Raw genomic sequence first — 14,407 nt, 5'->3', positions numbered from 1 at the left:
GTTGTTAGGTTAGCTCTCACTCCGAGAGCGCGCGCACCACATGCCCTCCGGGGTAGTAGGCACACTGGCCGCAAGCCCACCCCAGCGTAAGCTTCACCTCCCTCAGCCTCCCCGCCCACCCCGCTTTGTGTACCGCCCACCCTTTCTGATTGGCTAAGTGCTTCAATCCGAACTTCACATTCTTCACATCCGATTGGCTCAGCCTCCCGCCTATCTTCCCAAGAAGCCCCGCCTCTCTTTTTCTCTCTGTCTGTCTCCCTCCCACTCCCACTCCCCCTCCCCCGTTTCTCTCCCTTCTTGCGTGTAGCTGCCGCTGAGGCTGGCTGGCCCCGCTGCACGGAGCAACCGGCAAGCTCTGCGTGCGCGCGGCGGCGGCGCTGCTGCGGGTTGAGGGCGGCGCGGCGCAGCCTCCACCCCGGTGCGCACAGCCCTGTAAGTGCGAGCGAGAATGAGAGCCCGAGACCAGCCACCAGCAGCCGCGCCGCACCAGCCCCCGGCGCAGGACTAGAGCAGGGAGAGACTGAAGGGGCACGGAGGCAGCGTGAATCCTCTGCCAGACTCCCACTCGCTGGTTCACCTGCCATCCCCATCGCTCCCTCCCTCCCTTCTCACTCGTTCTCTCCCCTCCCCTCCCTCCCACTCACACTCTCCCTCCTCTCCTCCTCCTCTGTCTCACTCTTTCGCTTCCCTTCTCCCCCCTCCGATCCCCCCGTCTCCCTTCTGCTCTTGGCACCGCACTGCAGCTGCTCCTCAGGCCAGTCCCGCCGCCTTCTCTCCCCTTCCCCCCCGGGCCAGTCCCGCCAGCCCCAGAGCATCCTCGGCACCCCGCGCGGAGCTCTGCCGTCCCGAGGGGGGACAGAGAACGGGACGAGCCCCGTCCCCTCCCCGCCCGGCCCCCCGCCTCCCCAAGGAAGAGACCATTCTGCTCCTGGCCGCGGCGAACATGATGGCGGCAGCTCCCATCCAGCAGAACGGGACTCACACCGGGGTTCCCATAGACTTGGACCCGCCGGACTCCCGCAAAAGACCGCTCGAAGCGCCCCCTGAAGCCGGCAGCACCAAGAGGACCAACACGGGCGGTGGGTATCTCCCCTCCCCCCGCAGCACCTTCCTCCCGCCTGCCCACCTTCCCTCCTACCTGCCCCCCTGCCCCGGCGGGAGGCCCTTCCCGGCGGCCGGGGGGGCTGAACTGCCCCGGAGAATTCACCAGGGGGCCGGCGCAGTTGTTCCAAAAGGGTAAAAACCGAACGGAGGGTGGGGAGCGCCCGGTACTCACGGGGTGGGGGGGGGGTTGAACCAGCCTTACGGCGCCTGCAGCTGCCGGGACCCGGCTCCCTGCCCTCCCGCAGACGGGGCCGCGCCACAGGGCCGGGGTCCGGAGAGGAGCGGAAGGCTGCACCCCGGGAGCACTCACCCCTCTGCTGAACACAGCCACCTCCTGACCCCGCAGCGCGGCTCGGGCTGGCCGGGGAAGCGGCTCTGCCCCGGGGCCGCGCTGAAGGCTGCGGAGAGGGCTCCGTCTGGAGGGGGGGCACTACTCCCGGGGTGCAGCAGCCTTAAACTTATCATTCATCAAAATGGCGTCGGTTTTCAGCATCTAGCAGTCTTTGGGGTTTAGTATCCATCGGGGTGGGTGTGCAGCCGTGACCCTACAGGGGCTGGAGTGGGCACAGGGGGCTCCTGCCTCAGCACCCTCCCGATCCGTTGGCGAAGATAAATAAATAAATGACAGCTGGGTGGCAGGGGGATGGCGAAAGCGCTCTCCGCCTTTTCCATCCGCTGCCTCACAAGCTGGATTTAAATCTTGACCGGGGTTTCCCGTTTCCTTGGCCTCACTTCGTCTGTCAGTGTGACACTATTGCATTGATTTGGCTTGTCGGGGTTGGGGGGGTGTTGGAGTGAGGGGAGTTGTCTCTAGTGCGGTGACTTGTTAGTTAACATCCTGCTCTTCCTGGATGAGATGAGTTATAACGGGACTAGCATCTCCTCTATTCATTTGCACTGGAGTCGTCATAACAATGCACCGAGGCAGAGGTGAATTTATTCATCCAATATTAAGAAAAGCAGTCTGTATTATAATGTATTGTACCTATATATAATAAATGGGGACAGTGGTATTCCATCTGCACTGTTTGGGTTGCTTATACCCTTTCATAGGGAAAGTAAGATGGACCTGGACCTGGACCTGCTCCTGCTCCTGTTTATTTTTTAAACAAACTTTATGGAGAACTCTATATGATAAAATGTTGAGATTAAATCAAATTGGAGATTGGTTTTCAGGACTTCCAGTCATTTAAAAAAAAAAACCTACCCTTGTATAGCTTTCACTTTTTTCAGAGCCAGTGTTTTAAAGGTCCTTAGACTCATTGCTGCTGGATCAGTAAGGGAAGGGAGCACAGTTGCAAAATGTGACGGGGAAGCATTCGTTTCATTCATTATATATATTTTCCTGTTCTGATTGTGGTTTTTTTAATCCAGTGGTGGTGGGAGGATTGGCATTATCACTTTTACGTGTATTTAAAATAAGAGATTTATGCTTTTGATCAGTTGGGAAAAATTCTTCTTAATGTCTTTTAATTAATGAGCTTAAAAGAGATCACTGTCGCCTAAGAAGTGCTAAAGAAATACATGAGGATTACTTAGCCAAGTGATTCCATCCACACCATGTTAAGTTGTTTTTTTGGCAGTGGTTAAAATGCTTGGAAAATAAAACTCCACATTTTGGGTGGGTTTTTGGTAGGAGACTAGTTGTTTTGCACATTTAAGAAGAAAGCAGGCAATAGGTAATTGCTGTTCTCATGCATTTGCTAATATCAGACAAAGAGCCCATCACTTTATCATTCTTTCCTATTTATTTATTTTTTATTATTTTTAAAGTTTTGGCATTTCTGTAGCCATATTTTTAGGGAAGGTTGTGATTTGTTGTCATGCATGTTTTGTGCACTTTTTTTTTTAAAAGGGTCAATTCATTTCATTGTACCATGGTAACCACAGATAGAACTGCAACAATTCCACCTTCAGAAATACAACTCAATTTTTGTCATTTGTTTTCATGCTTTCAGAAAATTAAGGAAAATGTATAGATTCTTTAATTTCCACAGAGAGAATATGGCAAATGCATATTCCACGCATTTCTTATAGAATGATGCAACTGGTTAGATGTAGAGTTGTGCACATATTAATAGATATGTTCACTTATTTACTGTTTTTTGTGGGCATGGTGGAGAACAAATGTTTTGTAAAGCAAATTAACCTTGCATATCTCAATTTTTCAGAGGATGGCCAGTATTTTCTAAAGGTCCTCATACCCAGTTATGCTGCTGGATCTATAATTGGGAAGGGAGGACAGACAATTGTTCAGTTGCAGAAAGAGACGGGGGCGACCATCAAGCTGTCTAAATCCAAAGATTTTTACCCAGGTAGGTGCAAATATTAGCAGATTACTTTTAAATCCCTAGGGAAATACATACATGATGTGTGTGGTTTATGCATTGAAGAGTAATCTTCTCAGAGCATATGAACAGTCTTGTCTTAATTTGTTTATGGAATTAACTGGATACTATCTAATAATTTAGTGGCCGTAAAGTATGGCTAAATTTATTTAGAATATTACTGTAGGAAAACATTTTTGTGAATACATTTTCTGAGCAGTTTTTATTACCAAAAAAAATCTACTTTTTAAGAACCAACTTTGACAGCTGGCATTAAAAATGGGTCCTTCTGAAGTTTTCAGGTATCATTGTAAGGCAGTTAAGCTAGAATAAATAAAAATGAGAGGTTGTTTCTTAAAGAATGGGCCATTTACTTTAAATCCATTACATATCATCTTTCTGCATCATTGGTTTGTTCACTGGCCCTGGAGTGAAGTAAAGGGGACAAGTGCTGCTGCTCTTCACATGTTTTCTTTAGATTGTGTTTAATATGACTAGAAAAGGAAAATCTGTAATGTTATGAAAGGAAATATAATACTTCAGATGAATAAGAAAATAGGTGTGATTTGTGCATACTGTGTTTACGCAAACAACAAAGCATTCGATATTTATATGCACAGAGTGCCTATTGTTAGTCTTTTCTCATTTTTGATCAAAATGTTATAAATAGCAGATTATGCATAATTTGCATCATTTTGAACTTCTGCAAAATATTTCTGTGGTTCCATGTAGAGTTTGATTTTCTAAAGATTAACAAATTAGTATCTAGTAATTGGACTTCTAGTCTGAGTTGAAATCTATCTAATTTTTTATTGACTGCTAATAATTTATTACACAGCTATCATTTCGCCAGTGTTCTGGTTTTGCAGCTTTGAACTGTGGCTAGTAATTCATAGCCGAGGTGCCTAGATATTGTTGATATTTGTTTTTTGTAGAGAAGATAAAGCTGTTTTGCATTTGGTGAGCTAATTCAGCAAGATGACTGAATTTTCTAAAACAGCAAAGACAGCTGGCATGAGTGTAAGCAGAGCATGAGCATTTGGAGTATTTCAGTTTCCTGTCCACTCTGTTTCACTGTCAAGCAGAAGTGGATCATTTATTCTCTATGGAAAGATTGTAATTATTTTGAAATTGTCATTTTGATATGGAAATGGAAAATGCACCTGTTGTTTTTCTGCCTTATGGATGCAATTTATAGTGTTCTAATGTACTAACACAATTAAAAGGACACATTTTGATTTTCTATGGGATGAAATAGTTCTATAATTGCTATTCATTGTCATTCAGAAACTTTTGTTGTTTTGCCTTTACTTTTTTGCCTTAGGAAAGTTTTGGTCACACAATTCTCATATTCTGAAAGGTGTATTCGGGTGAAAAAATCAGTGCAGAAGTGTGAAACTCTCTGGAGAAATAAAATCATTCAAAAGAGCCTGATTGCGGAATTAATAACGTAATCTGGGAAAAGAGCTGCAATGGTAAATTAAATTCACTGTCAATAGATGAAAATGAAATAGATTCTTTGCATTATACATGAGGTGGTATCAGATGTGCAAGGATGCTACAGAAAATTGGTGTTTATGAAGGGTATTCCAAATACTAAATTACATGCCTTTTCATTTGACTATAGTTTATTTACAGTGAGTTGGAAAGGACGCACCAAAGATTATATCTTTTGTTCAGTACTCTAACATAGTTATTTTGTTCTTTTCTGATTAAATCAGAATTACATACTTTTTTGTTCTGTAAATTGTGCAGATACAGCAGAATCAGCAGGAATGTCCTTTGAAAATTAAAAATTGGGCAAGCCAGAATGAGATGAATTAGACATTTTTTTAATGTTTCTGTGACTTAACAGATTCTCTCTGAAGGAAATACCAGGACAAGAGAAGACTTGGTACAGTTTAATTTTACCAAGTATAAATCAATGTCCAGTTAGACATTATACAGTCTGTGTTATATATGTAGCCACACTGTAGGTCATTTAGCAAATTAATGATTTAGACAATTTTAAGATGGCCTGTTATTTGCTACAGCATGGACAGATGAGAAAAATGGATTCTCTTGTAGCTGGATCTTGTTAGCCTTTCTGTTTGCATTTGTCCACGAGGCTGTGGAATTTTCTGAGGTCCTGGCATTCTCCAAGCTGATGACTCTTTTGGGTTTCTTCCAGCCCTCTTACATGAGGGATAAAAACCATGCTAATCTTATACTAGTCCAAAATGTAGGGCTATGATTCATATTATTGAGGATTTTTTTATAGAAGTATGCTGTTATCTGAAAACCTATTTGGGTGTATATATGTTCCTTAACATGTTGGCTAACATATCTGTAGTTACATTAAATATCAATTTTGCAAACACTATGTTTGTGAGGTTGCTGTTAAGCTTAAATTTTAGTGAGAAGAAGAGTAGTAACTGAAAGGGAAAGTTCAGCACGGCTATTAAGAGTGTAGGTGATTTGGAAGGGAGAAGGATTGGTATATTAGTCACAAGTTCTTCACTGTGTGATCTAATGGTTTCTTATGGTACAGGTGTTGAGTATACAGAGTAAGTCTGTCAGAATAAATTTTGTTTGTGCTTAAGAAAACTTTACGGTAGCTTTAGAATTAAGAAGAGAGATCTAATTATAAGAAGTAGAAAAGAAGCATGTATTTCTAAAGTATTTTATTAAATGTTTTAGTTCAATAAAGTAAAGGAGAGTTCATGGGCTTTATAAACAGTTGTGTGTCTTCTGTTGTATCATATCAGGAGGCTTCTTTTTATTTATTTATTTTATTTATTTATTTATTTTTGGTAAATCCTACTTCTCTTGCTGTTGCAAGACACTTTCCCTCTAGATTATCAAGTAACTTTTAAAAAATTGTATTGACCCATACAATTATACTTTCTGGTCATCTCGTTATAGAGTATATTTTATATATGAATCTTTTCTATTCATATTGTCTACCTAGACAAATAAATCTGAAGTGAAATTGTCTAACTATATTATTTAAAAAATGTGGGAGTAACATTTTCTGTTGCAAGGTTCCAATTCTATTTTTGGCAAGTGGCTTCTAATCCAAAATCTGAAATAGTGATATTGGCATGATACTAATTATTAATGAAGTAAAACTGTTTAAAGAAGGCGTTGCCGTGAAAAGTTGCAGTTTTGTGTGCACTTAAACTTTGCACAGTGTAAAAAGAGAACCACAAAGTGATAATTCTCATGTTTGAGCTCACTGTTTTATCCAGTGCTCCATTTTTCAGAAATATAAAGAATGCTGGCCTGAAAACCGCTCTAGGTATATTCCTTCTTGTTTTCCTAAACCATTGCTAGTGAATGTCTTTACTCTTTCTTTCTTATGTAAAATTATATAATCACATTGTTTATCTTGCAACAGGATCTTTCCTAGCTTCAGAAGCTTAGTGCTTGGGTGAATTTGAGCTAGGTTCATGGTTTTTCAAATATGTTGTAATATGCTAACTGAAATATATTAGAATATAGATAAAATGATATGAAGATGAAATTGGGGCTAAGATATTTTATTACTCTTAATAGATTAGCTGCTTTTTATTTTATGAAAGACAAAATTCTAATCGAGTAGTCCCCAAACTTGGTATGGGACATTTAAGGTAGAAGAGTTATTTTCCGTACAATCAAAACGCACACTTAACAAAAAGGCAAAGTATACAAAACATATTTTGTGTCTGATAATGCTGTTTTGTATTTACTAAGTGGATTGTCTTAGGCATTCATCCTGCATGTGAAAATAATATATATAAATTAGTGCATTATTTAGATGATTTCACAGCTATCTTTGGTTTGACTGTCCTCTGAAAAGTATTTGTGTTGACTTTTAAAACTTTGAAAGTGAATTGAATGTGAAATACACAACTTTATTGAACATTTAAATTGAATAAATCTAGCTTCATTACTCATATTATACTGTGTTAGGCAGGATGAAGGCATGCTACATCAAGCTTGTTTCCCCACTGTTTTTTCTCCTTCTTGTAATAATAAAGGAGGTGTAACATTTTTAATTTTTAATTTAGAAACTAGTAGGTTCTCATTGGAAAAATACATCCAACTCCTTTTAAAAAAAACAAAACTGCAAATAGTTTACTTGCTTACATTAGTATTGACATTCAAAATGAAGAGAAAATGTTATTTCTTGAGACCTAAAGAAGAGAATTATGGGATAAAAATAGTTCAGCTTGTAGCATTTTGGAGTACTGATGTATCTTGGGTTTTATTCCCTGATATTTGAGAATTTTATCACAGATTTCTGAAACGTTGTCAACAAGAAAGTAAGGACTTCATAAAAAATAAATAAATTCTAAGGCTTGACAAGCTATATTGCAGACTCTTACTCACATGAGTGATCTTATTTACAACAATAGAATTGTATGAATAAGGACTGCTCATGTAAGTAAGGGTTTCTAGGATAGAGCTCTTACAGCTGCGTAGATTTGCAGACTTGTTCTAGTTTCTTAGCTTTCTACTAGTAAAAAGCCAAGGGTTGATTGCCAGCTGTTCAGAGGGAGAACTCTCAATAGGACAGCTGTCAGTTGCCTGGTTACTGGGACAGAATTAAAAAAAAAAGTTAGCTTCCTAACTGAAAGGTCCTCAATATTTTACATTCAAAAGGAAACTGCAAATGAATGTCTACACTCACTATGATCTAGAGAGAGTTGTACATCTAGCTCCCTTGTGCATCTATTACTTACTAATTTCCCTTCATTTGGAAGAAGATTAGAGTAGTTTTAATGGCTTCATGTTCTATAGGTGTTATGCATCTAATTTTTTCTAAGAAAAGCTTTTTCTGTGTTAGCTGAATAGGTTTTTGGTTGACTTTTTGTTGAATTATTGAGTAACTTTGCAATTTCAAAAATAGTAAAAAGGAAAATTGAAAACAAATAACAATTATGTAGACTTTTTGTGCTTCATTGAAATGGCTAGCTAACTCTTAACAATAATACTCATACAAACCTGTTACGCGAAATAAAGATATCAAAATAATGAACAAAACTCTAAGATCATCACATGGAAATGAAAACCGCCTCTAACTTTATTCTTGTTGTTTATTATGTGACAGAATTTCTCTATCGGAGAATGTTTTATAGTTTATAAGTAGATTAAAGGATTCCTAATGACAATATACTAAACTTGTTTTTTTTCATATAGTCAAGTTATGTGTAAATTGAATGGATGCGACAGAAACCTGTGTTTTACATCCTCATTTTGGGACACTGCAGAATTCTGGGGGAAAATCATTTAAGAAAAACATAATTTTGTATAAGAATTAAAATGACAATCTAAACCATTTCCCCCACTCTTCATCCTTGCACACAGTACAAAACTGCCAGGTAGCATTTCAGTGGTTGGTTGGTTGTGGAGGCAGGATCAATGTACTAATCTGTGGTCTACATTATGAAGGCTTGGAGACAATATATCACTCTCCAAACAGCCATTCAGTTTTCATAAAAAAGAATCTTCTCCTCTCAACTTCTGTAATATGAGAAACATGCTTTTTTAAAAATTTAAATGGAGGTAAATCCTGAATAATTAATGGAAAAAGGAATTGTATCAGGACCTTAGTGATCTTGATTCTTCGCTAATTAATATAGTGGATGTCAATATTCTTAACTGTAGTTAACCACAAAATTTAATCTCACCTATTTTCAGTTGCGAGGAAACAAAAAATCTCTACTTTAAGTTTGTCAGGCTACAGCTTTTAGAAATAGAACTTGTGGGGGAGATTGGGAGGAGGGTTTGTGCCTGATTGCCTTCTCATTTCCATCTTTGGATACAGCTCTAGTATGAAGTTAAACAACATCTGTAGAGATCTGACTGACAAACATCTCTCTGGGACTCATCATTGCAGCTTGCAGCAGGTGCACTCCACTTTGTAGCCCTTCTGAAAAAGAAGTTAGCTTGTTTTTAACATTTATCAGTAGACCAGTGGGAGTGAATGACTTGGTAAAGAGCATGGGGGTTGTCAGTTGTCCAGTGCTGGAATGCTGCAGGTAATTGGGCCGGACTGGTGGGAACTGTGGTAGTGTGCTTCTCACGTTGCACTGCAGCTGCTGTTGATCTTAATTAATCTGACCCTCTGAGGCTGCAGTGTCATAGTATAAAATGCAATACATACCAGAAATGGAAAGACTGCTTTTCAAGTCCTCCTTATTGATGATTGTTTGTAGGTGGGCCTTTTTGGTTTCAGCCTCGGATTTGTTAGATACTAGTGTAAGATGTTGACATACTTTTGTTTAAAGCTGTAATTAATGGTAAACAGGAAAACCTTTATCTGTGAATTAATAAAGTTGATAACTATGATTTTTGAATAGATTGCTAGTATAGTGGACTTAACAAAAATATTCTTGTTACCAAAATAAAAACAGAAGTATAGCTGTATATAAATGAAATATCTATATTGTTCAGACAAGATGGGTGGGAGAGAGGGAAATATAAGAATTAAAAATAAACATAGTTAAATATTTAATGGAAAATTAATTTCACATTTCTGTTGTAGTCTGAATGATCCTTTAATTGGGTACTTAAAATTCCTTCCTGGTTTACTGTAAATATTTTTGCAGTGGGGCATGTTAAATGTATACTTTGATTTGTTTAATTCTGATTTATGTATAGCGTTTTCTTTACATATTTTTAGTATATCATATTAAACTGGAATTTGGTAAGTTTATTCAGACAACAAATTATGTTTGTGATTTCTGTTTTTTAGTATTAGTCTTATTTTCCGTTGAGACTAACAGCCCTCCTCTTTGCTTCTGTGGCACAGCCGTGGGGAAATTATATCATGTTCCTTATGTATGCTTTCTATTACTCCAACACAGAAATATCTAAATAGTGTCGAGCCGAGAGACCTTTTAAATGTCAGACCGCTGGTTAATAAGGCTCTACTCCTTTCCATTATTTTTGTTTTGTTTTCTGTAAACACAGTTAATACTAATTTTGAAAACCTGACAAATCCTAATTTCAAATTGTTGTTGTTCAGAGGTTTATAAAGACTAGTTAGATTGCTCTTGTGTTTTTTCATTTGAAGAAAAACATTTTGTCAGAGTACCTTGTATTTTAAAATATTCACTTTTGGTATTACCAGTTTCTAATAGTAAACAGAAAACGTATTTTATCAACCATCTGAATTCAATACCTGTTATTCAGTTAACTTGCTATTCTCCTAACATCTTCCATAATTAAATGTGGCTACTTTTTTTTTTTATAGTGAGGATTATTTGATACTGAGTACTCTTGCTAAGGAAATTTTTTAAGAACTAAGTTCCTTTTGAAATTACACGATGGGCTCATGTAAGTGATCAGTTAAGGGCAACATTTTGGGACTAGTATCTAAGTCTGTTTCCAGTTGGAAGATTACTGATGACTTGACCTTTTTCTTTTCAATATTTATTTTCCAGTTATATTTACTCTTTTTTATCAATTAAATGCCGTATTTCATCTGTAAAGAATCTTGGGTCAGGTAAAAATTTTGAGGCTATGTATCCAATATAGCCTTTGCAAGTACCACTTATGTGAGTCGGGGACCAGGTTAATTGTCATATGTTGGCACTCCGTAAAAATACAAACACTGAGTCCTCAGATTTGAGGATCTGCAGAGGGTTGTTCAGATTATTCCAACAAAGGAAGAGAAGTAGTATACAAATGTGAATATTCACTGTCATATTTAGATGTAACTTTTGGTTATAAGGAATCCTGATATTCAGACAAAAATTATATTTGTTTGGTCTTATAAATTTTCTTTGTGGAAAGACTAAACATCTGTTTTCTATCATTGATCTGTTACTGCATCCTGCAGGGCCTGTCATCTCAGCATTGACAGGATCAGATGAAAAACACAATCAATGTTTTGACATTTTTTGAGAATCGTTCAGGTAAGATCATTTGTTATGCAGAACTAAAATATTTACGGTCACTGATAATATTTCACCAATTGGAGTCCTTGTTTTGTCAGTCATTAATTACATTAGTACACAAAGACCCTCTGTGTGTCTTTGTTCCCATTTAAAAGCACTCCTTTTGTGCGTAGTTCAGTGACCTTTAGTGTACCTGTGATTTCCCTCATAAGTAGCTTCTGAAATTCAGGATAACCTCTGCCCCGCCTCCTATTCCCTCCCTTCCTTTAGAGTGGCACTTTTTCGGCTTGGATCAAGAAGTATATTATGCACCCCTAGAGTTCTTGAAAAATACTCGTTAACAAAAATTACATACTAGTGACTCCAGTTCTTCTGAAAGATGCTGTACTGACAGTGTAGGAGACTGGAGTTTTCTGTCTATAGAACTAGGTAAAGCCTAGCCAGCAGGTAAAGTTTCCTTCCTATCACTGCACCAATATGATTTAACTCTAATCTGCAGATACTTGGTAAAAAGGTACTAGTACTTAAATGAATGTTTTTTCTGTTTATATATAATTACATAGGTTGTGAACTGAATCATTAGAAAGTTAGAAAATGCCAGTCTTAATTCAGCCTTAATTCTGCTCCCTTTGTGTGACTTGAATGAATCAGTTCTCTATCTTGGGGATGGGGGAGGTGAGCAGAGGGACATGATGTGAACATATAATTAGACAGTGTCATGATGCGGTGGTTCTCAAACTTATTTGACTGTGGACCCCCCCCCTTTCTTTGTGTCTGTAGTAGTTTATGACCCCTGCCTACAGTGTTGGGTGCCCAGCCAGCAGCCACTGTTCTCAAGCTTCTCATACCAAGCTCTTCCGACCCCCAAGAATACATTGTGTGCCTTCCAATTTGAGAACCTGTGTCACATGCATACACATAAGGGGGGAGAAATAAGGTTATGCCAGCAACCATAAATCTGGTATGTTCTGTCTTTTGAGTTCGTGACTTGAAACATTTTTCTTACAATATTTTTACATAACTTTTTTTTAGGGCTGTCAAGCAATTAAAAAATTAATTGTGCAATTAAACAATAATAGAATACCATTTATTTAAATATTTGTGGAGGTTTTCTACATTTTCAAATATATTGATTTCAATTACAACACAGAATACAAAGTGTAAAGTGCTTACTTTATATTTTTTTTATTACAAATATTTGCGCTGTAAAAAACAATCGTTTATTTCTATCCACCTAATACAAGTACTATAGTGCAATCTCTTTATCATGAAAGTTGAATTTACAAATGTAGAATTGTGTAAAAAAAAAAAAAATGCATTCAAAAATAAAACAATGTAAAACTGTAGAGCCTAAAGGTCTACTCAGTTCTACTTCTTGTTTTTTGGAGTGATTGGCTGAACTCTGATCTATCACCTGAAAGTGAGAACAGGCATTCATATGGCACTGTTGTTGCCAGCATTACAAGATATATACATGTCACATGTGCTAAAGATTCATAATATATGGAGAGATACCTATCTCATAGAGCTGGAAGGGACCCTGAAAGGTCATTAAGTCTGGCCCCCTGCCTTCACTTGCAGGACCAAGTACTGATTTTGCCCCAGATCCCTAAGTGGCTCCCTCAAGGGTTGAACTCACAACCCTGGGTTTAGCAGGCCAGTGCTCAAACCAGTGAGCTATCCCTCTCCCCCTTCGTAGATCCCTTCATGCTTCAGCCACCATTCCAGAGGGCACGCACCCAGGCTGATGGGTTCTGCTTGATAACAGTCCAAAGCAGTGTGAACCAATGCATGTTCGTTTTCATCATCTTAGTTAGATGTCACCAGCAGAAGGTTGGTGTTCTTTTTCAGTGGTTCATATTCTGTAGTTTCTCCATTGAAGTGTTGTTCTTTTTCAGAATTCTGAAAGCATACTCCGCACCTCGTCTCTCTCAGATTTTGGCAGGCACTTCAGATTCTTAAGCCTTCGGTCAAGTGCTTTAGAAATCTCACATTGTTACCTTCTTTGAGTTTTGTCAAATCTGCAGTGAAAGTGTTCTTAAAACAAACATGTGCTGGGTCATCATCTGAGATGGCTATAACACAAAATATATTGCAGAATGCGGGTAAAACAGAGCAGGAAACATACAGTTCTACCCCAAGGAGTTCAGTCATGAATGTAATTAACACATTTTTTTTAACAAAAGTCATTAGTATGGAAGCATGTCCTCTGGAATGGTGGCCGAAGCATGAAGGGGCATACAAATGTTTAGCATATCTGGCACATAAATCTCTTGCAATGCCGACTACAAAAGTCCCATGTGAATGCCTGTTCTCTTTCTGGTGACACTGTAAATAAGAAGCAGGCAGCAGTATCTCCCGTAAATGTAAACAAACTTGTTTGTCTGAGCCATTGGTTGAACAAGAATTAGGACTGAGTGGACTTGCAGGCTCTAAAATTTTACATTGTTTTTTTTTTGGAATACAGTTCTGGAACAAAAAATCTACATTTGTAAATTGCACTTTCACGATAGAGACTGCACTACAGGGCTTGTATGAGGTGAACTGAAAAAATACTATTTCCTTTTTTTATAGAGCAAATTATTTGTAATAAAAAATATGAAGTAAGCACAGTACACTTCGCATTCTGTGTTGTAACTGAAAGCAATATATTTGAAAATGTAGAAAAACATCCAAAAATACTCAATACATTTCAATTAGTATTCTATTGTTTAACAATGTGTTTAAAACATTGTGAGTAATTTTTTTAATCACAATTTTTTGAATTAATCGCGTGAGTTAACTGTGATTAAATCGACAGCCCTACTTTTTTTTTAAATAGGATAAAAGTTAAATTTTGTAGCAGGCATCGTTAGCAGAGTTGAAACTCAACCTTCAGCACTACAGAGTAGAGTTCTGCCACTTGAACTACAGCGCTGCTATTCTGTCTTGCAGCAGAAGGCTGTTATTCCAGAGGTGGTATAGCTTGATAGCAGCTGTTTCTTTGATAGCAGCATGTTGCCAACATTTTTCCTGAGGAACACAAGGAAAATGGCAATTTTTAACAGTGTATAACAGTTGAATCTGAATGGCATTTCATAGGACCCCCCATAAAGAAAGCCTCTCCAG

General features: G+C 38.6%; 1 protein-coding gene across 3 annotated transcripts in view; it reads left to right on the top strand.

Annotated features, from left to right (window-relative positions):
• Positions 1-346: 346 nt before the first annotated feature.
• Positions 347-14,407, top strand: part of NOVA1 (NOVA alternative splicing regulator 1) — a 246,743-nt gene continuing 232,682 nt past the window's right edge. Inside the window, exons 1-2 of one of the 3 annotated variants that reach the window (XM_050953906.1) lie at positions 347-1,079; positions 3,276-3,419. In XM_050953906.1, coding sequence (XP_050809863.1) covers positions 944-1,079; positions 3,276-3,419 — 280 coding nt within the window. In that variant the 5' untranslated portion in view covers positions 347-943. Of the gene's footprint in view, positions 1,080-1,966; positions 2,035-3,275; positions 3,420-14,407 lie in introns of those variants that run through there. The other 2 variants (XM_050953905.1, XM_050953907.1) reach the window with 2 other exon arrangements.

Source organism: Gopherus flavomarginatus, chromosome 5, assembly GCF_025201925.1.
Source record: "Gopherus flavomarginatus isolate rGopFla2 chromosome 5, rGopFla2.mat.asm, whole genome shotgun sequence".
In the NCBI taxonomy this organism is placed as follows: domain Eukaryota; kingdom Metazoa; phylum Chordata; order Testudines; family Testudinidae; genus Gopherus; species Gopherus flavomarginatus.
Note: the sequence above shows the minus strand (reverse complement) of the source record. Positions and strands in the feature narration are given on the sequence as shown.